The sequence below is a fragment of the Pleurodeles waltl genome, chromosome 11 (assembly GCF_031143425.1).
Source record: "Pleurodeles waltl isolate 20211129_DDA chromosome 11, aPleWal1.hap1.20221129, whole genome shotgun sequence".
Lineage (NCBI taxonomy): Eukaryota > Metazoa > Chordata > Amphibia > Caudata > Salamandridae > Pleurodeles > Pleurodeles waltl.
In genome coordinates, this window is record NC_090450.1 from 819,846,136 (window position 1) to 819,874,126 (window position 27,991).

General features: G+C 43.4%; 1 protein-coding gene across 1 annotated transcript; it reads right to left on the reverse strand.

Moving 5' to 3' along the window:
- Positions 1-7,876: 7,876 nt before the first annotated feature.
- On the reverse strand, positions 7,877-27,881 carry LOC138266169 (zona pellucida sperm-binding protein 3-like). Its single transcript, XM_069214640.1, has 10 exons — positions 27,770-27,881; positions 26,354-26,544; positions 25,227-25,342; positions 23,423-23,505; positions 10,546-10,726; positions 9,103-9,211; positions 8,822-8,913; positions 8,561-8,652; positions 8,190-8,348; positions 7,877-8,082 (listed from the first exon to the last, which is right to left on the reverse strand). The coding sequence occupies exons 1-10, from the start codon at positions 27,831-27,833 to the stop codon at positions 7,892-7,894; spliced, it is 1,278 nt and encodes a 425-aa protein (XP_069070741.1). The 5' UTR covers positions 27,834-27,881; the 3' UTR covers positions 7,877-7,891.
- Between the last annotated feature and the right edge of the window lie 110 nt (positions 27,882-27,991).

The following is a 27,991-nucleotide window of genomic DNA, read 5'->3' on the forward strand; positions in this document are numbered from 1 at the left end:
TTTGAGCCGCTTTAATAAGCATCACCATCTTTCAACTTTTTCTGCTTCAACTCAATCTCATCACTACAGTATTTAGCATACTGCAACACCTCAATCGGCTTTGCTTGCCAGCAAATCCATTGACTCTTAATCATCTAACCGATTTCAGGTCTCAACCCTTCCACAAATCAGAACACAAAATGAATCAGGTCCCTTGCCTCAATTGTCTCTGTATCACTATAATGCTTGAACGCTTACAACAATCTCTCATAATATGCATGTATGGACTCCTTTGCCTCCTGAGCTGTCCTGTCAATCCTCTGCCAATCAATATTCTTGGCAAAATTCTCATTTAAAAAAATTAAATCACCTTATGGTAATATTTCATTGCCTCAGGAGACGGTGCACCTGTATTCTTGTCTCTCTGGTTTGCTTGTTGGCCAATCTACACTCCTCTTACCCTCAATCCACAGATCAGCTGGAACCACTATCTCTAATAATGTGTTCAAGTCCTCCCACAAGCACTTGGCAAGTTTCACAAACTTGTCTGTCTGCTAATACCACTCAACTGGCTTCTCTCTGTCTTGGCTAATCATTTGTAAATGATCGAAAGTCACTTCTCCTCCAAGGGACGTGAACAAAATTCCCCCCTGGAATCTCTCTCATTGGTAGAATTTTCACTGGATCTTTATCCCACTGCACATTTGTAGTCCATGCTACAGAATCCCTTTTTCTCTTGTCTCTTTTCTTTACTCATCTTCCTTTCCATTTGTCTAATGCTCCCCAGGTCTGAGCACTCTGAAGCAATTCCTTAAGGTGTGCCTTCATTCCAGCAGATCTCAGGTGTTCAAACTCTTTAGTCTCAAAAACTAATCTGTAACCCCTTCTCAAATGCTTCATTTTCTTTATTTCTATGCCATATTTCTCTGCCAGGTCTGCTAGTTTGATACACATTGCTCACTTCCCTCGTAATCTCCGGGCACAAATATCTCAACTCTGCCTCTGTGTTGGATTCTAACCTATTCACCCCCATAGTTCCCTCAATTAGTTCACCTGCTTCTATGCTTAGCCTGGCATAATGCAAACACTCCTCTCCCTTAGAAGCACTCTGTGAGGTGTTCAGCTTGTCTAACCATTCAGTCAACTGCTGAGCTGTCAATCCTTGCAATGAAACGTTACTTGCTTGGACTGGTGGCACCTGCTGTGCAACCGCATTCGGGGTCTGCTATGTAAACAATGTCAAACTCTGGCTAATGTTTGACCCTGCCCTAGTATCTGGAAGTGCTACAAATGGATTAAGGTCTAACAATGATCTTGATCCGTCAAGTCTGTCCCACAGGAGATACTACCAGAGCATTTTCATTATGTCTTCCCCTCATTATACTCTGGGAAATGTCTTCCTGTTCACCCACAGTAGGTTTCTTCTATGCAAACAAGGGTACGGCTGGACCAACAGTAATCAGTAGCGATATAGCATCTCGGATTGTTCTGGCACTAACGCTCTGAGGGAGAGTAACTCCCATTTTCTGAGTCATTATTAGAGCCATATCAGACTGTGTCCCTGTTACTGGACTGAATCTTGGCATTACCTGCAGCTGCACTTGGGGCAGTAAAAGTGGAGTTGGTTCAGTCTGAATCAATATCATTCTCGGGTAAACCTATTCCACAGGCACCATTAAGTTGAAAGTTGTTTGCATAAGCCCATCAGGATAAATTCTCTGAACCTGTGGCGGTCGCACCTAATTTATGCACGACAGGAGTAGTAGGCTCATTAAGACCACTCTGCATCACATTCTGTCAGGCTACCATTAACCTGCATCATACTCATTGTCCTATTAACCGGTGCCGGAGCGGTCGGATCAGCACTGGTACTTGGACCACTCATGTGCTGTATAAGGTGGTGGGCGATTTCTCAATAACTGCGTAATAAACTCATCATCGTCTGATTCCTCTTCCACCATTGAGGACTTTCTAGCCTCCCTATTTTCAGATGAACTCCTTTTAGTCTTTTTAGTAGCTTTCCTTCCTTCTCAAGATCCTTTGTAATTGCCGGAAACAACTTAATTCCATGCAAAGTCTTCATCCTCCAAACTCTGATCACTGTCCCACCTAGCCTCTGCTAATGTCTTTTCTGCCTTTCTCATCCACCTCTCGAATTGCTGTTCCTGTTTGGCTACTAGCTCCCAAATCGCTAATGCCTCAAACTGTGCTGGTCTCGTAAGGATGCTTCTATACATATAGCACCATCCTTAAATGCTCCAAAACACTCAAATTTAATGTCCCATTTGTAGGAAATGTTAAGTTCCCATCCCTCTGTCACTTTGCACCATTGCTTTAGGCAACGATATGGTGCAACAGCCTTCCCTTCCATTACAATGTAAGCTGGAGTATTTTCTGCAGTGTAGCCTCACCTATACTCATTGTCATATACATATCTCCCCTTAAGGCACTCTTTAAAGATTTGAAAATTGTCATCTTTTCAACCTTTTGCTATTCAAAAATCAAATCAGGAAGTGACTTAATACCAGAATCCTTTCACCTATTTTGAACCAATTGCCTCTCACAGACGCCTGCCAATCCTTGCACGACCCTTCTCAGTAACTGACCTACCCCAGCGCAGCGCCAATGATGTCACAATCACACATACTGCGGCTAACAAAGTCTTGCGGCTTGTCCTTCCAAACTCCGATTCACTCAAACTAATGCAAAAATTGCGAGCACAAATCAAAAAACAAATCTACTACTTTCTCAGTCTCCCAGATTCGCAAGCAGAATTTGACCCGCAAATTTGAGTCTCAACTGATCAATGGGTCTGTCCTGGTGCACATAGGACTCGCCAAATCTCAGTCAAAATTTTCTTTCACTCACTCCGACTTGCCGCCCACATCCGATCGACCTACTAAACCAGACAGATTACAACATAAAACCCAAGTGTCTCATACACTTTGATATACCCTGGAGTCTTAGACCACCCAAGGTCTGTACAACCACCACCATGTGGACAATTTTTTAGCACAAGGCATCACACACACACATGAAGTTCAACAACTTTCCTCCTCTCACACTGCAGAGTACGCACTCTCCTTCTACAACTTCATTTGAAGTATGCACACTCCCTAAACCTCACAAACCCCACCATCCATCTGTGATTGGCATAAGCTGTGCAAGCGCAACCTATTCAAACAACCATTATCAAGTTCCAGGATTCTGGGAAAGTCATTTCTGGACTTAGGGAAGCATTTTCTCTCCAATTTGCATCATTGAAAAATAAAATCCAAATCTCAATGAAACTTCACCTCTGTTACTATCTCTGGACGTCTATCATGGGCTCTTAAGGAGACAAACCTTCACCTATCATTACCAACACTGTTAACACCTGTTACTCTGTACCGGACATCTATGATAAGCCCTTATGGAGACTAATCATTACCTCTGCTACCATCTCTGTTACCGCGTCAGACCTTAATAAGTAAACATACAAGGGAATGCAAACAGGTCAATTAACCTTTTGACTCTCAATTAAGATGTTCTTACCATAACTCCAGTACATGCAAATCAATAGTCAGTAATTGTCACACACCATGACCTTTCAGTCATGAATAACCACACCTTTTAGTAAGCGTTAGAATATTTATTTCCCTATATTAACACTGCTAAGGTCATGTATTTTCTCAATATCAAATGAAACGTACAGAAACTGTACTAGCTGTCCAAAGCAGTGGAAGAAAATCTAATCAAAGCTTGAACTACAACACATTCTAAGGTTAGGGTGCAAATTAATAAAGTCAACTGCGCCAAAGTGATTACATGCATTTGAGTTCAGCAGAGAAATTCATCAAGCATTATTCCCTATTAGCACATTTTCATTAGTGAGGATCCTTAACTAACATCAGATTAGCATCAGCATGTTGGGCTTCATGCAAACAAATTTAGCAACACCAGTTTGGGAAAAAAATCTAACTATGGCTTTATCAAAACAGTGCAGTTGGTACCTAGAAAGAAAAAGCAAATATGCATAATCAACAGTCTAATTCATAATACCTATCCCAGGATGGATCAGCAAGCAGTCAGTCTTCGTTCTCAGGGCATCAGTCGATCAGCATGGCATCAGGATTCAGCATCAAAGTTCAGAAGACGGCAAGTGTTCAAGCAATAAAGTTAAGCACATCTCTTGTCAAGAAACACAAGAAATATTGACCTCTCGGCCAGCAAGATAATGGGCAAAGACAGTATGGCAAATGCTAAAATGCAGAATGCGGAGTTCTTCTCAGTGCAGTCTCGTTAAATCAAAACCACTAAAACTATTTCCCAAATCCCTATTGGTCAATGAATAGCATGTTCACACTTTGTCCAATAAAACCAACTCCAAATCTATGAATTCTTCTATTACTCCGCTCACGTCGTTGATTGGTTGTCCTGCAATGTCCTCATCATCCAGCTTGTCAGGTAACAATATTTTTGCAGCTTCTAGTCCAGTCAGTATGTCCACTGTTCTCCTCCTGAGAAAGTCAGTCTCACACAGTTTACACACAAAATATTACATTAGCAAGAAGAGCATCTTCTAGCCATCGGTTCACATGAGAAAAGATCTCAGCTATGAGCACATTTAAACAATGCAAATGGAAAAAAAAAAATCACAGTTTAACTCTCTAGGACAGTGTAGTGAAAAGGAGTATGTTTGACCACTTTGTGTTTCACCACGGTGTATATTAGTTGTTCAATGTTCAACAGTTGCAGATTACATTTTGTATTCAGTTTAGCTGCCTATTGGCTTTATCGTGGTATTAGACATTGCAGATGAGCTGTGTTTTTCCACATGGTAAACTAAGCTTGTGTTTTTCGTATTCTCTTACCGAACACAGTAGCATGATAAGGAAGCGCATATTTTGTGTTTTTCTTTGGTGCAGAAAACAGATTGACCTTGAGAGGCGTGTCTTGAAACGGTGGCCAGATTTCAACACATTCCTGTCAAGGTTTACTTAAACAAGCCAGCTTTTTTGAATAATTCACATCTGAGAGGGAAGGGCCTTTCAGAAGGCTTTTTCCCATGATTATTTAATCTATAAAAGGTGTCCCTGGGCGGCAGCAGCAAGGGGAATTTTCCGAGACTTCAGTCAGGATTGTACCTCCAATGCCTGACCTCCCGTGAGGGTGGAAAACTCTCTCTTGCAGTTGAACAGGGGTCATCAACTTGCTGGCATGAGAAAGATGAAGAGCAGCGACAGGCCCTACAGTGATTAATTTTGACTTTATTCTTTGCAGTTATGCTATAATTTAATCACAGATTTGTGTACATTGCAGTTGAGAATCACTTTGAAATATTTTCCTTTCATTGCTGTGACTATTTTTAAACGTGTGCCTCCAAACTGCTAATCTCCTCTATCAGGAACCGCGTGGTGCAGTAATAATAAATGTCTTCTTTAAACTAAGAAGTGCATTCCGGAGATTTGTCAGCTCGGTCATGAGTGAAAGCAAAACAGCCAGCCATTTATTAAACGTTAAGGAATACAGCTCGACATGAGGCCTGGCAAGTAGGCCAAGACCTTAGCTTTATTAATTGTAGGCCTTAACTTATCAAATGCATAACCTTTAATATGACATTACTACATTAGTCAACCATATATTCAACATTTCACATAACTACACTTCGTGAACATTGGCGGCCACTCAGTCATTTTCAAATGCATTATTTTTCTACATTATTATATTTTCTACACAAATCCATTGTTCATAATACATGAACGCTCATTAATATTTTTTATTAAAACACCTGCACTAGCAGACCTAACCCCCCCCCCCCCCCCCCCCCAAAAAAAAATGTGTTTGCAGACCAGACTGCTGTACATTGCAAGGTCATCAGGTGGTGATGGCCTTGTGGGGTTGGTAGGTAGCTACCTCTTCTTCTGGGCTGTATCGAGGTAGGTAGATGACGCCTCATTGAACCCTCCTGTTCCTTCTTCCCCTTCAGGTTCACAGAAGTTCAGGTGTGGCCAGGGCTTCTAATGTCAATTCCTCCTCATCAGCGTTGAAGGTTTACTTGGAATTAGAAATTCCTTTAAGGAATTGTCAAGCTCCTTTCGTTGGAGTGCCACCATTTCTGCCTCTACCCTTCCTTTCCACTTATTGCACCTTTGACATTGAGCATCTGGGATTGTCTTTTCTTTGGTGTCGACGGTTCGGCCTCCAAAAGGTCTTGGCTTTTCCTTTGAAGTCTCACAACCTGCTGGAAATTTCAGGGCTTTGCAGTCATCGGTATCCTGTGGCTGGGATCTGCATGCTTCTTTTGCTCATGGCTGACCTATTGTCGATTCGTTTGATTTTCAGGCTGCGTTATGCATGCTTTCTGAGGTTTTAGCTTCAGAGCCTTTTGGCTTAGTTGCAGCTGCAAATTATATTTTTACAATTATTTTGAATTGATTGACTAAGCAATACCTACTGTATTGATTTTCAACCTTAAACCTTCATGGTTTGTACTTTAAACCGTGTGAATTTTTCTATTTGGTTTCCCCAGGTTTACATGATTTGTTTTTAGCGCTCTTGTCTTTAAAGACTCACACAGCCCAAATCCACTAATCTGCCCTTTTAATGCTGAAACGTGCAGGCATCATCAAAACATGGAAGTTCTAAAAATGGCAGTTTGAAGACAAGCTGTTTGTGAATGAGGTTCATTGAAGCAATACTTACCTTTAATTGATGTGAAGTCCAATCTTTGATGGTGTTGAACACAAAAGTATTGTGTTGATGAGAAGTTTGCTGACCAATTGGATGAGATACTGTGCGTTTTCACACGTGTGTGAACCAAACGTGTTGTGTGGTTTATGAGGCACATTGCGTGGGTGTTTTATATGGAGCAGGGGGTTCTGGTACTGGGCAAGACTCTAAACAGGAGCTGAGTTTGTCCTCTGCCTTTAACAGACAACAAGAGGCAAAACCCAAGGACTACAGACAGGAATAGACTAAATACCTTCCATTAATAGCAACCATGGGGAATTCAGTCACAGATTTTCCCCGCCATGCAGTGCATTTCTACAACCCCACTCCTTTGGTTGCTGAATACCATCCTGCACAGTGGTCAGTTCTTGAAGTTGCACCTCACTTCTCTATAGCCAATGCCTCTTATAAATATTACTTCCCTTCACCCAGTGCACCCACCTACTAGTTGCACATTTGCACTAAATTGTTAAAGATCAAAAAGTAATTATGTACATAAATGAATAACCTGGACCAACCTCTATAGGCCCAGCTGGGTCACTGATTTGCCACATAATTTCCAGTGAGCTCCATGCAGGAGTATATTTTGTATAATCTTAACTACCACCAAGATTTAGTAACCACAGGACCGTGTAACCCCTCCATTCCCACCTCCCTTCTCTTGATCCAAACACCCGGATTGGACCTGGAACTTAGCCTAAAAATGTTCAGGGGCATGACAAGAGAATTTTTGACTTGGGTCCAGTTGTCGAAAAGACTTGGGCTATTGGGGACATAGTTAGTATAAATGCACAGGTGTGCCTTTTGCCCTGTGTCAAGTAAAGGTATACTATAAATTACAGTGGCAAAATCTGTTTACTGACATTATCAATATATATTGATGTTGAACTGCTAAACCTACACAGAGGTTACTTTTCTACTAGAACACGTGAAGACTTCGCCTTGGCACCATGCAATTCAAATCACTACAACCAATTCACAAATACTTAAACAGTCAGCATCTCCCATAGACTGATGTACAATTCAAGTCATGTCAAACTACAATTACCTTCAGGACACCTTGGCATGAAGGGCTACTGTATCACTACCTGCGACGACATTCCAGCATTACCCGCAGCATGAGCATCCTAGATGGAGACCACTGAAGAGCAATTTTACAAGTATAAGAAAGGACACGGAAATGATCTATCTGTTTTGACATTTATTGTGAATCATTCTTCTCTTCATTCAGCACAAGCCTGGAGGACTCGCCTTCCACCATGGAATCCATCTCTCCTGCGCTGGTCTTCCATTTGCGGTTATACAGATGGACACCCATTGACAGCAGGATCAGCACAGCTATTTCCATTAGTAGGGCTCCAATAGCAGGTGGAAGGCCAATTTTATGTGGTCCTAAACAATAAGATAAGCACACAGAAGATGGCCCCATTAGAATGGGCGGATCATGGGTCTGTTGAGTTAAGAATCCACTTCATTACACCCGCCAGCAACGGCGTTACCTTTAGGAATCTGAACGGCCAGGGAATGGTTCATGTTCCACTCAAAGCTTCCAGCTCTTTGGTCAGATGCCTTCACTCTTAGTGGGCCAACTCGCACTGTGCTGACAAGTGGGGGCTCCGAGCCTGGGTGAGGGGAGAATGCCAGTTGAGAATCCACACCTGTTTAAAGGAGAGAAGTCGTCAGAATGTGTGCACAAAACCAGCCCCCATGCACCTTAAGGAAAGCTCATTCTCACAGTGCCACATTCTGATACGCAGTGAGTTTCCATATGCAGGTAGGAAAAGCTTAAATGTACCACACTGAACCACTAAACTTTGCAGAGACCAAGGCACAGGATCAATTTAAGGCATTAGTCAAAACATGATGATACCCTTCAAGCTTCTCCCAAAGCGTGGAGCTGGGCAGATCGTCTCACAGCATGTGCAGACAGAACTGGAGAATGGGTCATCAAGGAGCTCCCACCTGTGGGTACAAACCACTATTATCCATTGATTTACATCAAAATCTGTTTCCACCTCAATCAATATTTTATGACCACGCTTGTTCACAATGCCACTTAAATGAGCCCTCCTCAAAACCAGTCAGCCATGGCCAGGAGTTCCCAAAATTTCAGATGACCCAACCATTTTACCTTCCTGTGTTTCTGTAATATGAGCACGCTTTCCTAGTGGGGTCGGTCAGCATGCTTGGATCCCAGACTAACACCTGGAAATGCAGATAAACCTGTAGGAGAATCAGACTATCAGATATATTCATCCATTCTTTGTGATTAAAATTACATTGAAGTAAAAGGAAAGACTCCATCTCCAGCAACTCTTCCTACTGCATTCCTCACTTTGCTCCTCCTTTAGACTGCAATTAAGCAGTACTAAAGGTACCACAGATATTCCCCCTCCCCAACCCAATGCTTACATCAGTGTTTTCTACAGCAAACCGGAACACCTGGAGGGAGAGGCGGATTCTTGAAGGGCTTGGTCTGGTTACGAACTTGGAATCTCCCATTTTTCCATCAATAAGGCACCTTGAAGAAAGGATGCAAGGTTGTTAATATATAATTGTGTTATTCTAGGTCTCTTGTGTCAAAAGCTAGCTGGGCAAGATAATCCTATGACTACTGTGCAGAAATTCTGATGTTTACATTTGAGGCTACACTAATTACTTTAATCAATTGTTATGAAGAAAGCATTTGGTCTTCCCAAATCAATAATACAAGTGCCGATTCTGATGCTTGGGCTTTCTTCTTCGGATCAATAGAACCAAAGGCAAACCATTTTTGTTGCACCTAGAATCATGTGAAGGCGACACATTTTATGCGAAATACCTGAAAAGTATGAATCGTTAGGATAATAAATTATTTGCTTTAAAAAAAGGGTTATTGCACATAGTGTTAAGATTCCTTAAGTGATAACTGAAAATAGGAAGTTTATTTTATGCCGACAAACCCTGTTAAGCACCGAGTACAGCTGCTATTTATATAATGCTAAAATTGGGTGCTGCACGAGAGAATTCGTCTGGGCCTCCAGTATCATCTAAACCATTTAAATGTGTTACTTGACTCCAAACTAAGCAGTGCTATTTTGCAAAAAGCAAATTCGGATCCACCCTGGAGAAAACGAAGGGTTTCAAGTAGAATTATCAAGCAAATGCAAGCAGTTGCTTGTACAGTCCTCAGGGTAAACATACCACTGTATTTGGTCTTCAATTGATAAAAATATTAGTCTTAAATATGCATGGTTCACGTTTAATAATCCCAAACTAAATTGTTTTAATTGTAATGCAATTGACCCGAGAAAAATGAACTTTGTTCCCCCCCCCCCCCCAAATTAATTTCCTATTGCAAGAGCAATAACAGGCTAGATTTTTACCATTGTTTAACTCTCGGTACATTCTAAAAACATTGCACCATAACCACATTAACAGACTAGCTTTAACATGGTTATTTTAGGTCCATTTAATTGCATGTCTAAATGTTTTTTGGGGACTTCGGACCAGGAAAATTAAGTACACAAACGTGTTACCATGGTTACCCTTGTGTAATGGCCCAAGTACGAGCAGAGGATCTGCATCTTGAAGTCATAAGGACGTCGACCTATACTTGGTGGTACCATGAAAGATTAACTTGATCCACCTGAAATATCACAGCACTCCTATTCAATCTCAATACTTTATACAATGAGGAGAATATACAACACATTTCCATCCGTCTGCACCTCACATCAGACCCTCACACAAACACCATCTAAGCACCTCCCCTCTTGACTTGCACAAAGGCCATTTTAACATTGTATTACTTCTAAGTGCAGCTGGGGGCATTTTGCTACTGACTGTTCATGTAATGTGGAGCATGATGCTAACCCATGGTTATTTACAACGCTGTACTTCACTGTGGCAGTCTCCAGATCAGGGCTCAGAGCAGCTATGCACTCGTCTACATATATCTGCATGGGCTGGTGGAAGGCAGTCTCCAAAGAAATCTCGATGTTGATATTGGACCCAAGCGGATATGTGCTGGTGCCTGAAGGAGCACTGAAATCAGCTGCGAGTATAAGAGGAGAAAAGATTTAAACCAAGCCACTTTTTCCACGATGGCAACACAAAAACAGGGTCACAGCCTTCCAATTGCTTTTTATTGAAATTCTTACATACTGGATATTAAGAAAAACAAAATGTGCATCCTTGCAAGTGGCGCATGAACAGAGCATGTAGGACACAATAGTGAATGTATGATGGAACAACGAATGCTAAAACCACGCATGCCTGAACAATGCGGTCGGAACAGCGACTGCATTGTTACTATGAATACCTTTACGATTTTTTGTTGTGAAAGCATGCTTAGTAAAGGCATGTGTGGAAACTGCATGCGTGTTTCTAGCATGCGACCCCCCAGCTGCCCTAAGGACCAGACATACCCCACCCCTAATATTAAAACTACCCTGGATACTTCCCACCCACCTTGAGCTCTAAACCCTTCCCTGACCTCACCCACCTGCCCTAAAAACAACCAACCACCCCGAAAAACAAAAACTACTGATACCCTCACCCCTAAAGACCAGAACCCTGATACCCCCCCCAAAAAAAAAAAAGAACGACCCCAAGCCCTTAATCCACTCCCCACCCCTAAAACCTAAGAACTACCCTCCAACCCTGCCCCAGCCCCACTTACCCAACCACGTCCCCTCCCAATGCACTCCCTTTTTCCCCTGCCTTAACTACGCATGTGTGTTGTTCAGCATGTGCGTGGTTAAGGCAGAGAAAAAGGGAGTCATTAATGCAAGCGCGGTTCCGCTTGCGTTACTGTAATCGTTGTTCCAGACGTTTCCCCACAATAGCAGATCAGGCGTGACCCTGTTTACAAGCCTCAGTTAGGACCACCATTGTCGCATTTCCACACCAGATCCCCACACATTTGTAGAGTGCATAATGCATGTAGCCCATCTAGTGTGCCACTACCTAAAGTCATGCTTGCTAGATCCATACAATGCTCATGACCCAATGGAAAATGTTACATTGGCACAATAGGCATGGGTCACTTACAGCAAATAAGACTGCAGTAAATATACACGTCTGCGACAGCATGAAGGATGTAACAAGCCTGGAATTTCTAATCGGGCTACAGGTTTTGTAAATATTCTATTCTGTGCCATCTCCAGTAAGTACGTAGTAAGTAAAAGATGGCTTACAGGAGTCCCCCTGTTGCTACCGTAGCCATGCGTTTGAGGTGCAGCAGAATTCAGACAATGACATTCCACTCTGCAGTGACCACCTAGGAGTAGGGTACATCTTGGCAGGAGTCTCACTGGGGTATTGGAATGGAGGTGGGCTGAGCAAGGAGGGTGACACCTAGGGTAAGGGACTATGATTTTGCCCATGGTTGCTCACACACACTTGTGATCTATTTTGACTAGCTCTCATTCAATGACCAGGATCTATCTTCCAACAATACAAGCACAAGGAATTTAAAAAATAATTTAAAAAAACACATGGAATAGCTCCTGAAGGAGGGAGGCCGACTTTTTTTGTATAGATTAAACAAAGATGTGATGCAAAACTACAGTCTTCCTACTAGGGTTGGTGCTTCCTCAGGCAGTCTACCTCTTTAGATGTAGAAATTGAAATCCATCTGCCCTTTACAGTTCACAATTGACAGTCATTTCAGACTTAACATCTTGGGGGTAAGATATTCGCAGCAGTGAAGACTTGTAGGACCAGTGTAACTTAGGTGTGGGACCTCAGTTAGGTACGTCTGGTGAGAAATGGGTTAGTGGTGAAAGGAAGAGTGGAAAAGAAAATCTTTTGCATGTTTGAAAATATACCGATTACTTAGTTTCTCCAGTTCTCCATTTTCTGACAGAACTAGAAAACAACTTTAAGAAGGAGACTACACTATGAAATTTTACCGTGGCACCCCTCTCGAACCAAGAAGGGGGTAGCATGGCAGAGCTTGGGCCCCACTCTTTGGGTTCTCAGCAACCCTGAGAAAGGTAAGAGGGTAAGAAGGTCAAAGTGATGCAAATTCTGCAAGTAAACTTCCATGTGACTTCACCGAAGCAACAATCTTAGGTGAAGTCATGTTGCCAGTCTTTTGTAATACTGCAGCAAAGAACCAGCTCAGTGCACAGTATTGTATAGATAGTTATTCCCATTTGCATAGCTCCAATTGTCATTGTTATAGCCATGCATTCCATACTTGGGCACCCTTTCATGATAATCTAGAAAGGCCATTAATCAGCATATTTTGTTGGTGTCTGGATGTGTGAGGTCAGCGTCTTCAGTGTATTTTAAAAGTACTTTGTGTAGATTAGTGTTTATATTAAGTGTGTTTGATTCTGGGAGAACTTTGCAGTGTCGTCATGAATTGGTGGTTGGTTCTTTGCTCAGCTGAGTAAAGCTTTTTATGCCTCTCAATTCAAGTACATACTCATGATACACTTGTTTATGGGGATGCAGTGAGCTTAAGCTAACTTTGCCCATTCCAAGAGCAAGTGCTTTTGGATAATCAGCACATGTACAAAGGAACTAGAGAGGACAACAATTAGCAGTGCACACCGGCAGTGGGTCCTTGGTAGTCTTCCATAAAAGGGAATCTCATAAGTCAAGTAGACCACAATGCATTAGTTGGTAAATGTTGCATGAGAACCATCTGTAGGAAGTTGGCTCTGTATGCACTATTTCAAAGTAAGGAATAGTATGCACAGAGTCCCAGGGTTCCCCTTAGATGTAAGATAGTGGTAAAAAGAGATAATACTAATGCTCTATTTTGTGGTAGTGTGGTCGAGCAGTAGGCTTATCAAAGGAGTAGTGTTAAGCATTTGTTGTACATACACACGCAATAAATGAGGAACACACACTCAGAGGCAATTCCAGGCCAATAGGTTTTGTTATAGAAAAATATATTTTCTTAGTTTATTTTAAGAACCACAGGTTCAAATTCTACATGTAATATCTAATTTGAAAGGTATTGCAGGTAAGTACTCTAGGAACTTTGAATAACCACAATAGCATATATACTTTTTACATAAAACACATTTAGCTGTTTTAAAAGTGGACAGTGCAATTTTCACATTTCCTAGGGGAGGTAAAGTAATGTTAGTTCTTGCAGGTAAGTAAACCACCTACGGGGTTCAAATTGGGGTCCAAGGTAGCCCACCGTTGGGGGTTCAGAGCCACCCCAAAGTCACCACACCAGCAGCTCAGGGCCAGTCAGGTGCAGAGTCCAAAGTGGTGCCCAAAACGCATAGGCTTCAATGGAGAAGGGGGTGCCCCGGTTCCAGTCTGCCAGCAGGTAAGTACCTGCGTCTTCGGAGGGCAGACCAGGGGTGTATTGTAGGGCACCGGGGGGGGGGGGGGGCACAAGTCCACACAAAAAGTACACCCTCAGCAGCGCGGGGGCCGCCGGGTGCAGTGTGCAAACAAGCGTCGGGTTTCCAGTAGATTTCAATGGGAGACCAAGGGGTCTCTTCAGCGGTGCAGGCAGGCAAGGGGGGCTCCTCTGGGTAGCCACCACCTGGGCAAGGGAGAGGGCCTCCTGGGGGTCACTCCTGCACTGGAGTTCCGATCCTTCAGGTGCTGGGGGCTGCGGATGCAGGGTCTTTTCCAGCCGTCGGGATTTTAGAGTCAGGCAGTCGCGGTCAGGGGGAGCCTCGGGATTCCCTCTGCAGGAATCGCTGTGGGGGCTCAGGAGGGACAACTTTGGATACTCACAGTCTCGGAGTCGCCGGAGGGTCCTCCACCAGTCGAGTCGGGGTCGCCGGGTGCAGTGTTGCAAGTCTCACGCTTCTTGCGGGGATTGCAGGGGTCTTTAAATCTGCTCCTCTGGATACAAAGTTGCAGTCTTTGTTGAACAGGGCCGCTGTTCTCGGGAGTTTCTTGGTCTCTTGGAAGCAGGGCAGTCCTCTGAGGATTCAGAGGTTGCTGGTCCTGGGGAAAGCGTCGCTGGAGCAGTTTTCTTCTGAAGGAGGGAGACAGGCCGGTAGGGCTGGGGCCAAAGCAGTTGGTGTCTCCGTCTCCTCTGCAGGGGTTTTTCAGCTCAGCAGTCTTCTTCGTAAGTTGCAGGAATCTAAATTCTTAGGTTCAGGGGAGCCCTTAAATACTAAATTTAAGGGCGTCTTTAGGTCTGGGGGGTTAGTAGCCAATGGCTACTAGCCCTGAGGGTGGGTACACCCTCTTTGTGCCTCCTCCCAGGGGGAGGGGGGGTCACATTACTATCCCTATTGGGGGAATCCTCCATCTGCAAGATGGAGGATTTCTAAAAGTTAGAGTCACTTCAGCTCAGGACACCTTAGGGGCTGTCCTGACTGGCCAGTGACTCCTCGTTTTTCTCATTAATTCCTCTGGCCTTGCCGCCAAAAGTGGGGCCGTGGCCGGAGGGGGCGGGCAACTCCACTAGCTGGAGTGCCCTGTGGTGCTGGAACAAAGGGGGTGAGCCTTTGAGGCTCACCGCCAGGTGTTACAGCTCCTGCCTGGGGGAGGTGATAGCATCTCCACCCAGTGCAGGCTTTGTTACTGGCCACAGAGTGACAAAGGCACTCTCCCCATGTGGCCAGCAACATGTCTCGAGTGTGGCAGGCTGCTAAAACCAGTCAGCCTACCCGGGTAGTTGGTTAAGGTTTCAGGGGGCACCTCTAAGGTGCCCTCTGGGGTGTATTTCACAATAAAGTGTACACTGGCATCAGTGTGCATTTATTGTGCTGAGCAGTTTGATACCAAACTTCCCAGTTTTCAGTGTAGCCATTATGGTGCTGTGGAGTTCGTGTTTGACAGACTCCCAGACCATATACTCTTATGGCTACCCTGCACTTACAATGTCTAAGGTTTTGCTTAGACACTGTAGGGGCACAGTGCTCATGCACTGGTGCCCTCACCTAGGGTATAGTGCACCCTGCCTTAGGGCTGTAAGGCCTGCTAGAGGGGTGACTTATCTATACTGCATAGGCTGTGTGAGGTTGGCATGGCACCCTCTGGGGAGTGCCATGTCGACTTACTCGTTTTGTCCTCACCTGCACACACAAGCTGGCAAGCAGTGTGTCTGTGCTGAGTGAGGGGTCCCCAGGGTGGCATAAGACATGCTGCAGCCCTTAGAGACCTTCCCTGGCATCAGGGCCCTTGGTACCAGTTACAAGGGACTTACCTGGATGCCAGGGTGTGCCAATTGTGTAAAACAAAAGTACAGGTTAGGGAAAGAACACTGGTGCTGGGGCCTGGTTAGCAGGCCTCCGCACACTTTCAAATCAAAACATAGCATCAGCAAAGGCAAAAAGTCAGGGGGTAACCATGCCAAGGAGGCATTTCCTTACACCAGCCATACAAGTGCTAGGCTCTAGCAAGCTCTCTGTGCAAAACAATCTTAGTTTGTTTTTTTGCACCACCAAGCAGCTTCAGGAATGATGGACATTTGGAGAGAATTGAAAGGGGTTACAAGCACTCCGTGATATACTGACAACCTATGTAGAACACTGGCATAGCTCACTAGAGAGCAAGAGAACGCAGATGAAACTCATGCTAAACCCGCAGGAAGGTTTATGCCAGCCTACACCCTATGCTGGGGAGGAGAGGTATCAAAGTCAATAGGCGATTCTGAGAGATTAGGAAAGTGTTAACCATCAAACTGGTTTAACAGCCTGTCTTTTGAAGGCAAAGAATGCTAAATTGTCATCCACATTCCACAGAGTCTAAAATTGGGCGGAGATTCTATGCTGGGATCTTGGCTGTTAAGCACCCTTGGACAGACTGCCTCTTCCTTCCTCAGAGGGTGCAGCTCAGACCTACAGTCAAGACAGTCCGTTCGGACCACCAAACCAGTTATTGCACGTCCTATGGTTGGGAGGAAAAAGCAGATGCAATATCAAAGTCCATCCAAACATTTTTGTGGACATTTGGTGTAACTTTGTATCCATCTCGAACATGCTAGTATGCAATATCACGACTACATTGGTTGCTAGGATGCATTCTAATACTTTGGCTCCACTCTGAGCTGCTACTAGGAAACTGCAACGTGTCCATGTTTAAGGTTATAGGGACACTGCATGATGCTTGAGATGTGTCTTACAAAGCCTTAATTCTGTTGTGCATGTTGAATTAAAGGAACCGCACATTTGCTGCACCGTTGATTCCATTAATTTATTAAACTGAAAGTGCAAGAACCCTGCCAGGGCAAGTCCTGATATTCCAAGTACACAAAAAGTGAACTTGGAAACTAGTTGTACTAGAGAGATGCAAGTGTAGTACACTTCACTATCAATTTGTTTCACCAGATTAACATCTGCAATTATGGAAGGTATAATTGCACCAATATTGCCATGAAGAGCCAGTGCGTGTACTTAGAAATCTCCAAAGCTTACATGGAAGTTTTGGAAGGAGGCAGGTTTACTGTTTCCAGGAAGTTAGAATACTCAATCATTGTTTAGGTGCTAAAGGGCGTTGGCTGCTAAAACATCTTAAACCGTTACTAGAAGAGGTTGAAAACTATGTTGAGATGAAGTCAACCCCACCATAAGAAGTTTTATAGTAATTTTGTAAAAGAGGAATGGCATGGTGGAGAGGTTCAAAATTTTAAAGAGGGTACAGTTACTGGGCAAACAAAATAATTAAACAGCAAGAAGGTGCAGAATAAATTGTAAAACAATCTAACGCTACAAATTTGACTATGCGTAGCACAGGGAATGCCAAAGGTTTTAGAAAAAAGGCCTCTAAAGACTATGAAAGCAGAGGCAGCGAAAGGAACTTATAATAAAGGTGACTTTGAAGTGGAGGAGTCCTCAGTGTCAGTGTTTATTCTGTCCGAGGACAAGGGACATTTACATGAGTATAATTGTGGATTAAAGGGCCTTATGGCCATTGATGGAAATGGCTGAGTGGGTTGGACTTGCAAGAGGTGTAAGCTATAGTGGTAGAACTGGAGTATCCAGTATTTATGGTTAATTGCCTATGTTAAAAAAAAAAAAATGGTGACAGAAGGCTTCATTGTGCAGGTCAGCAAATTGGAGAATGTTGAGATAGATTATCCGTTTTGTCCTATAAAGACTGAAGTGTGGGTTATGGCAGACTGGAATATACATTAATTGGGCATGAACATCTAGCCAAGTTTACAAGTCATAATCTGAACCCACCAAACATTAAAATGGAGACGTATGGAAATAAGTCAATTGACTTGCTTGATTCCAGAGAGACTTGTTGAGTTTCAAGGAATAAAGAATTAATCTAAGGTAAATGCACCTAAAGATTGCTCCAGTCTTTGGGGTGGCCTCAAAGATCTTCTCGTGTGTACATCCCAATCATCACGATAATTTTAGAAACACAAATTTAGTTAATGGTTTTGAAATGGGTGCCATAGGAAAATAAATGTCCCTGATTTTTAGCGAGTGATTGGGTTTGCTTAAGTGATTTGACGTGCAAGATCAAATTAAAAGAGAAGACAATAGCAAAAAAATCATATGAAGATTGAAGTATACCATTAATAAGGAGAAAGCCCTTATCCAACAAGTTGCAAAGATTTGTGCGAGGAAGACACTGACGAATTTGAGGCATCTGAACGGTAGGCTGCTTATTTATTCGGTTTGCAAATCCAAAACATAAAAGTGCACTCATTAAAATAATAAACCGTTAAACAATATAAACAAGCATAAAAACTTCACATTTCAGACAAATTCAAGGCTTGAAGGCCAACAAAATCAACCAAAGTGCAAACTAAGTTATAAAAACCACCCATCACATGTGCAGAAAATAGCCCACTTAGCACCAAATTTCCATCCACAAAAATCACAATAGAAATCAAGAAAGCTGCAACAGTATTGTTTGTCTATACCCAAGGGCGCACTTGTATGGAGTGCTGGGATATGTCTAGTAACTGAAGCACCTTCTAGGAGCAGAATTAAAACACTCTTGGTAAAACGATAAAACCTGTTAAAAAAATAATAATTTAAAAACATTGTGCCAGAATTTGCAGGGAATATCCGTCACAAGGACAACCTGAAATAAAATTAAGGTCATACTGGCCGTAAGGGAATGAAAACCGGCTTCTAATTTGGCTTGTCTGAATCTTTTCAGTAGCACCCTATTCTAAGTTTTGGCCACCAACTACAAATAGTGTTGCAGCCCCAATGCTGTTTGGATCAACAAATACTCCCTACTGGCCAGCTTCACCTCAAACAAATCTCCACCTCAACCCCAGTCTTAAATCCCCAAAACTGGATTTAATCCACTTTTTATCCTGCATGGAAATATTAGCTGGCTGAAGATAGATATCGGGCCTGCTTATTTGTGACAAGTATTTTTGATATATGTTAACCTGGGAATACGATAACCCCTGTCACATGACAGACAATCCAATACAATCTTATTCAGAGAAGCTTCAGTGTTATGTCAGAGCACCATAGCAGCCACGGTGCAAGATTGTCATCAGCTACAAACTATATGCCCAATTCTTTGTGAACAGCATATATTGGTGACCTAGGCGAAACACCAAGAATATGCCAACATACTCTGTTCGCCTCATCCTGTAAAAGTTTAACTATCTTATAACCCCCCACAAACCTGAGCCATAAATTAGGACAGGCAGGCACTTCGTTTTGTATATCTCGACCAAAGGGGCAATAGACATTGCCCATTTGAGACTAGACTGAAAAGAAAACTAGTTGAATTACACAACTTAAGTCTCCTCTGTTTCAAACATGAGCCTCAACACCCCTGGGAGTCAAAAATTACCCCCAGATAAAACCTGTACATTCTTGGAAAAGAAAAAAAAAAAAAAAACTCCCCAAAGCACAAGACATCGCAGCTTCAGATTTTTGGGGCCACCAGACAAAAGAATTGGCAGAGTTCGTAACCAGACCTAGTCTATCCATAAAACTTACAAAGATATCTAAAACCAGCCAAGGCCGTTAGGTGTTCTGGACAATAGGATGGCATCTGCATACAGGAAAATAGGGATGATCCGCCTAGTCACAATAAGCATGTCCTTTCTTTTACTAACTAAAATAGAATCAAAATCAATATTCAATAAAAACAAAATTGGCGCTAAGATACAGCCTTGCCTGAAACCTCGACCCAGACCAAAACTCTCGCTGCAGTCATCATTCTGCCCAAATCTTAAGACCGCATTCAGATCTATACAGAGGGCTTTTATAAAAAAAAAAAAAAAAAAAAAAAAAAAAAAAAAAAAAAACACAAATAAAAAAAAATACAAAAACAAATCAAAAAACAGGACACCAGATCAAAATCTAACCCTTTTGATTTTAGTACTAACCACAATTTGGACTGCCCACTGTCAAAAGGGCAGGCCAGATCCACAAATGCTAAATTGATATGGCAGCATTTTGCTAGTGTGCATTTATTAACAGGTGTAAATGGAGGCACTGTTCTGGTTTGTCCAAACAAGAGTGGAAGCTGTATGGAATGTCAGCAATTATATGAATGGTAAGCTCCCGTAGTTTTGGCCCCAAGAGTAGTGGAGACTTTCACGATTTGAACTCTGTCATTGGGGTTTTCAGCCCACCCTTTCCGAATACTGAAAATGCAGACTACAGTTGCAGGAGAAAAGGAGTTTCCCACTTTGAACTTGTCAGCATACCATCAAGTCTCGCGCCTATACTTGTTCATGGTTACTTATATCTTTCACACCTCTAGAGGCCTACAGGAACAAGCCCAAGCCCTTTGGGCTAGCTTCAGCTGTCTCCCAACAAGCAATGCACCACCTTTTCAAAAGGTATGCCCCCTAATGTCACTTATTTCCAGGAGGAAATCTGGACATATAGGGGCACGTGAAGCACAATGTAACAGGTGTTTGGCAGCTCTGACAGCGTTAACTAGCAATCATGGATAAGTGCTAAATCGGCGGTCAATGCAGTTCAGAGTTTGGGCCATTGGTTGGATGAAAACTGGATATTGGTAAACTAAATTGAGAACCGCAATCTAAGATGTCAAAAGATCAAATTGGGTCTTTCTTGGGCCTTGCGGAATATTATTCTGGTTTAGCCCAATGTTTGTTGATATGAAAAAGTGCACGAGGACACGAATGTTGAAAAATGAGAAGTGTGGTGTGCGTAGTACGAGTGAGTTCTGCGAATAAAAAGGAGTATCGCAATGGCCCCTGCATTAAAACCATCCGACGCAAGATGAAAATCCTCACCAATAATTCCAGTAACAGTCGGAGCTCTTCATTGCAACACGGGAAATTAAGCAGGTCACTGTGGCCTATGCATCTCGATCAGCAGGGGATGCAGAGAGATTACTCCACCACTGAAAGCGAAACACTGGTTTGTTGGTGGGGAGTAAGCAATTTTACTAAGTTTGTCATTCAGACTTCTCATCACTCTCTGAAAGACATACTTACTTCCAGGGGACAGGGAGTGGCATCTTGATTTTGGGGGCCTGGGCAAGCATACATTAGGGCCCCCCATTTGATCAACATTGTAGTTTATTACTCATTTCGTCTAATGAGAGCCCCACAATTAGACACAATAAAGAATATGCTAGAAGTAGAAATAGATGGAAGCTTGAGAGAAAGTAGACTCAGTGGCTTCCTGAAAGGTGGTGGCACTGGGCAATTGCCCACTTTCCTCATGACTCAAAATGTCTCTGGGGCAGGGAAAGCTACTAGAATTTCATGGCAGCTCCTATCTGGTCACAATACAATAGCAGAATGGAACATGTTGAGAGAAATATTTGAGCAGATTGTCTTGTCTGCTAGTGAAGTGTTCTAGACAGTAATCCCATTGGTGAAGGTTTCTGGGTGCGCAAGTGGATGACACTTAGAAATGTACATTTTACATGAGGAATGGGATGCTACTATGCAGGAGAATATGTTGCAAAAGTACAGATGCACATGAGGGGTGGCATAGTAGGAATCATGCTTCAGATAGTCTAGTCCTTTGTAATGGGAGTGCAGCACGTACGTGTTCTGGTGACCTGATGCTAAGAGATGAACTGTTGGCTGTGCTGAAATCTTTGAACACTTTGTGAAGTTGCCACACAATAGTCTCATCGAAATGAATGCCAAACATCACAGAGCAGAGCACTGGTGGCCCAGAACATAACCGTGATGTGGAATGGAGTATTTGGGAGTGTGCGCCATGTGGGGGCGCAAAACATATTGCCATGGGTATCTAGAGCCCATATAATGGGCTAGAAAAGAATCTTAAGTTTGCGACTGTAGTCAAGGAGTCCCATTCTCGTGGCCAGAGGTTAAATGCAACCATCAGGTCACAGCAGAAGCGATGATCAAGTTTGTGGAACAGTTGCAAGAAAGAGGTATGCCGGGGACCCTGGGCCCTGACACTGGTGTTCAATTTTTATTGAACACCATGAGAGTTTTTCTGGCTGTGAGAGCTGTTTTATCTGGGTATTACCCAGAGAGTAATTGTTTGAAATATGGGACAGGACCTTTACGGGTTACAGTTAGTCTTGTGCATCGGAGTGCACTTGTGCTGTAGATCATGCTTCCTTGCATAATAATGTTTTGTTTTTGTTATATAGTATTCTCATTTCTTCCAGATGTGAGATTGTATAATACATTTTCTTAAGGGAGAAAGATGCGCAACATTGTGGCTTGCAGGAGCAAAGATTGTTATGGTGGAGTCCACATTCCATTTACTTTGCAACGTGGGGAGATTAAATGCTGTGCAGTTAGATGGTAGGCTCCGTCCCTGAAATCAGTACTAATGAAGTCCGACATTAGTCATAGCTTTTTTACCCCTTCACTTGAACAGGCTACTGAAAACTTAACTTTTTGTAAAAAGTAGGGGGTGGTGGTTAGGCATGTTCCACAGTTTGTGCTTTAAGCACCAGGATCTTGTTCTGCACTGAAAAACCTCTAGAGGATGCTGCTTCGAGAGTTGATTTTGCTGTTGCTGAAGTAAAATGTTCTACTCAAGCAGCAGCTTCGATCGTGAATGGCCGACACTAGGGGACACCAAGTCTTGTTTGCTCTCACCAATTTACCGTTGGCAAGCCGCACACAAGAAAACTCCACTGTGTGGCAGCTGGTGCAGTTTGACCGGATCTCCACCTTACATGCATAACTTGAAGTGGCCAAAACTCCACCAGCGGAGCAGAATTTATTGCCAACTCCTACAAACAGAGCGGCTAAGGCAACAACTTTCTGACAAGTAAACGGATGGCAAGATTATATTTTTCAAACTACACCTAAACCATGCCCAATGAGATACCACATCTGCCGTTATCACTATCGGTGGCAGATGCATGTGCACTTATGAGTCACTTTCCCAGCCTTCCCACCAGAGACCCAGATTCATCAACAACAAGCATAAATGACAGCAGGAAGCTGGTAACACTTCTCTACTCAAAGATACTAAGCATCAAAACCTCGGGTTTGACCAAGGGAGTAAAAACCATACATGACATAGAATAATTGTCTGTTCCAAATGAAGTACAAGGATGAAATGAAACTGGAAAAAAAAAAAAAAAAAAAAAAAAAAGCACACACACCACAAACAGTACAGCCAACAGTCACTGCTAAAAGACTGCTGCTGATCTGTTTGGTCCCCAGGTGCAAAGTGATAGTGCTCAATGTCCTACACTGTCAAGTCTACCCGTTGATCAGCAGCTATAGATGCAACATTTCCAGGGTCAATAAAAGGAAACACCATTACAGTCAACATTTTGCAAAACCGATTTTTCTTCTATGCACAGCTACTACTGAGACCATTATGGTTTGTAAATACTGCTACTAGTAAGTTGGACTCCCCCCCCCCCCCCCCACCCCAAAGACGGTATTTACCATTCATAAGTCTTGCATGAAAGTTCAGGACTCCAGAACCTGACACCTGGGTCACTGCAGATTTGCTAGGAGATGGGACCGGACTCCAGGAAGAAGAAAAAAAAAAAAAGAAATACATTAAAGCAGTTCACAAAAACATTACATTTCAACCACCGTGCTATTTACATGTATTCAGCTTTAGGAGAGGAGTTACTGCTTTCTGTGCAGCACTGCAGCATAGATCCGAGATCTCCCCTGGCATTGGTGCCAAGAATATAATTATTTATAAATACATTGTTGGTGGTAACTCGTACCACACGCTCCCTTTTAGTTATCCACCCTTGCTCACAAAGCTGGTGTGTACCAGCGTTGCTTTGTACTTTCACCTTAACATTTCGCTTCCTGCAAAAGAAAAAATAAACCTTAGGAAACAGGACAGCTTTTCACACAAATGAAGCATGCTATCACCACAAACCAGTGTATCAGGACATCCTTAATCTCATAGTAAGAGTCCGCAGCAGGATTGATCTTTCCACAACGCAGTTCTGAATCCCATCTCGTCTGCATATCAGCATGGAATAAAAAGAACCCCGAAGAGTCCAACCAGACCAATCTAAGCAATGGAAAAAACAACCTACTACCCAACATTTTGACTACTTCGTACCCTGTAGACCTTTTGTGGATCTCACTAGGGAAATTGATTCAGGCCCCAGTGGAGCAGCTGTGCTCTGGGTCCTAAATTACACAAGCACCACATGTCCTAGGACCTTCTGCATCTAGAGAAGCCAAAAACCGTTCTAGAACCAAAAGCTGCATGGCCAACACTCCTACCTCCGAGGACGACTCCACCCTAAAAGCAGTGCTTAATTTGTGCTTGTTGTTTCCAGTGCGGAGCACCAGCACTTATTTCTGAGGGCCGGTGCTTAGTTTTCTGCCTCAAGCATTTACTGCGAGCAAAAGTCATGTGGGAAAGACGGAGGAAGAGAAAAACGATAAAGCTTCAGAAAGGGGAAAAGCAGAAAGCTGCAAGAGTGAGCTGAAGGGGCAGAGAGTGTCTAAATGAATTGAAGAGGCCCGAGGTGGCTTCGGGATTACGCTGCCTCAGTATAATGTGCTCGCACTTTTAATTGCAGCAGCTGCGTGCTTAAGATGAGAGCTTTGAGCACCGGAACCTTTTTATTTACAAGTTAAGCACTGCCTAAAGGACTATTACTGAACATCCACACCAACAACATTGTGGTGTAAGAATATTGAGGGACAAAATATTGTAAGGTAAGTGCATACAGGTAAGTAGGTTTGCAATTCATAACTCCCTACATTGAAGATACATGTTCCACATATGTAGAAAGAAGTACAGAAAATCTATACTGACTTACCTGTCAATATCTTATTTTCGCTATTATGTCCTGTATATTGTGGGTTCAACACCATTATAAAAAAGCAGAAGCTAAACCTAAGGCCACAGAATTGCTCATTGCCATCTACAGTATTTCACCACAGTTTAGTGCATCACACATGCTTCATATCATTGTCACTGTGGCCCTGTTTGTTCCCAATCTGGTGAACATACATTGCCACAAGAGTGCATCGAAAAGGGGTGAGCTGAGATGTTCCAAAAAGGCAGAGCGCATTACAACCCTACAATCAAGGGAATCATTGGTCACTATAATCAAAAACCTCAAGTCTCATTCAGATCAGTCAAGTAAGTCATTTGGTGCCACTGGGACTAAAGTTACTACTCTTCAGCTATACCACTTGCATAGAACCAAGCTGGTTTGGAATTGTGGGTTTAGGACAGGGTATGGGTATTGAAAGTGCAACTTACTTGAACAAGGTGCAATTAATTCTCTCTGCGAAGGGAGTGGAGTACCACCAGTTGCTGGTGCCAGCTGGGGGGTTGTAGATTAGATCAGCAGAATACTCCACCGTCATGCCAGAGGTCTGCAAAGGAGAGACCAGAGGTATCTCCTAAATAAGCTTCTCATAGCAAACGTTTTCACCAGTGCTGGACAAACTTAGAAGCCAGTGCTAAATCCTCCAGTAATTCACCATTGTTACACGTTCCACTCCAGCCACCGCCATCAATGTCAATATTTACACACTGCACCATTACAAAAGCACCAATGACCACCCTCGCCCAAAAAGGAATTGATCCTTCTTGTGATCTACCCAGGGATTGCAATTCATATACCACAATTCAACCCAGTTTCTCTCAACACCAAGCACCTGCATCATTTCAGTGCCTCAAAGTCTCCCCCCAACAAGCATCATTACTCCTTTTTCACCAGTCTACAGAAGACTTCCTCAGTCCTTAATGTGAGCTGGTGGTTTCCAGGGATCAGCACCAGCACTCAGTTAACATCAGCACTTATGACAGTCCACCGCATGGTGGCACTGTTTGTCTAATTTCGTGATGAGCATAACAGTTTAAAAATGTATTCTACATTAAAAATTAAGTGACTGATACCTGCCACCAAAGCAATAAGAATAGCTTGGGAGGACGGTAATAGTGATGTTTAATGTATATTTAAAGTCTGAATTTTCACTTGTAGAAGTGTGATAGTTAGTAGTTTTGGTACTGTCATTGAGGGCACTTGCAGGGGCAACGGGTGGTGCAAGATGTAATGGCCCCCGACAAGTGCCCTAGCACTTTTCTCTCCCTCCCTTCAATAAGTTAAGGATTACTTCCTCTGCCTCCCAAGTCCCATTCACATCTGTGCCCACTTGCAAACATATCTTCTTTCCTGCAGTTTTGGTCTCTCTTTTACTGGGGGTTTCTTTATGCCCCTAGACTATGTTCCAGCAGCCTGATTGAGCAGAAGAATTCCATGTACAAGTCACCATCCCACCCAGGATTTGTGACCCGCAAACCCTTCAAAGTCAGTCCACTCTTACTCACCAGTGAGGCCACCCACCCTCAAACCAGGCCACTTGTCATCCCTGTGCTCTCACCAGCCTGGAGAAGCCACAGCGGTCCAGCCTATACTCGAAAATGACATAGCCACGCATATCCACGGTGGAGTAGCCGCACCAGCCCAGGGCCAGATACTGTGGGAGCAGAGCACCAGTACCCAGCGGGTATCTCTTCATGGCCAGGCCAATCCAAGTATCATTGCAATTGTAGGTGAAGGAGTTCCTAGGGACTGGAGAGAAATACATGTCAGACAGGCCGCAAAAGAGGCAAGCTTACTGCAATTCTGGCTGTGCAACGAGACACTGGCTTTCATAAAAACACATTGCACAAAAAAAAATACATTAAAAAAAATCCCCACGTACAAGCGTAATGAGAAATCGGTACAGATTCAACCCCACCCAAATCAAATCACCTACTGCAATCACCACTCCAGTAAAACCATGAATGCCTACCAAGGCCATTTGTCCAACTAGCCTTCAGTTACAACACGCATTTAGGCCTACAATTACACCCCCCAACCTCAACAAAATGAAACAGACATTGCCCCCACTGAAGCCTGCACCCACCCCCAGTCATCCACCGTGTGAACCACCTCTTACTGCATCTTTAGCCTCAGGTAATCCCGCATTCGCCTTCTATCGAGTTTTAGCAAGTTTGGCATCACCAGCCATGGGGGAAAGTGGGCATGCGATCCTCACTAATCTCACAGCTATAATTCAGGCCAAAGAGGAGACCAATGCATTGTAATATCAACCGTGAATTCACCTACAGCATCTCATAGAAAAGGTAACTCTATTCGGGTTGCAAGTTATTTGTACATTGTATGTGCCGTCCAAAACCTGCAGGCTGAGGAGAGATTACAGAGTGAGCTCGTCAAATGAATCGGATACTATTAGGACGAGTATGGCACATAGGGACAGTACAGGCGCTGATTATTGGATTTGTAGTTTAATTTCGTCTCCCCAGTCCCTCATCCCGTTAAGATTACTGGTTTATTAACCCTACAGTTCCAGACTGAAACCGGTGGCTCAAAAGTCAATAATGCCGGCCATTCAAGACACGGAGTCCCTTGGCAGCTGTGCAGTAGAGCGCAAAGGTGTGAACGGACTGTTTTTTTTTTTTTTTTAAACATAAAAAAAGGGCACCGGCCTTACCAAAAAGAATCAGGTTACACATCCTATAATGTCCACAAGCAAAGGAGATTTGAAAATCAAGAAAACGTGGCCTCATCTAATGTGGCTACCTCACTCAGACCAACAGACTGCGTCTCCATTCCCGAGCTTTCATGTGGCACCCCGCTGCACTATGGGTTAAAAACTGAGGAGAGGAAACAGCGTCTCGGACGGCATAGAGCGCGAGGGTGCCTTCGGGTGATGTGCCCAAATTAACTCCCAGATGGAGAAACATAAAATACACTGAATCTGCCCCACAAAGAAGAATCTGAGTGAACATACGAGGCTGGGACATTATAGCTGAACTCCAACTAAGAGCAAGAAACAGCAGCCCCCATCGTTTCATCCTGGCGGCGGCCGTACGCTGAGAGAGTAGAGCGGGTGGAAACAGCCAGCCTCCTGAAGCAGGTTTTATAACCACGCCCAGGGACACACCTGTGCACCGCGCGCACGTCAGCCCTGCGCAGGTGCTGCAGCTCGCACATACCTCACCACTCACTGCCG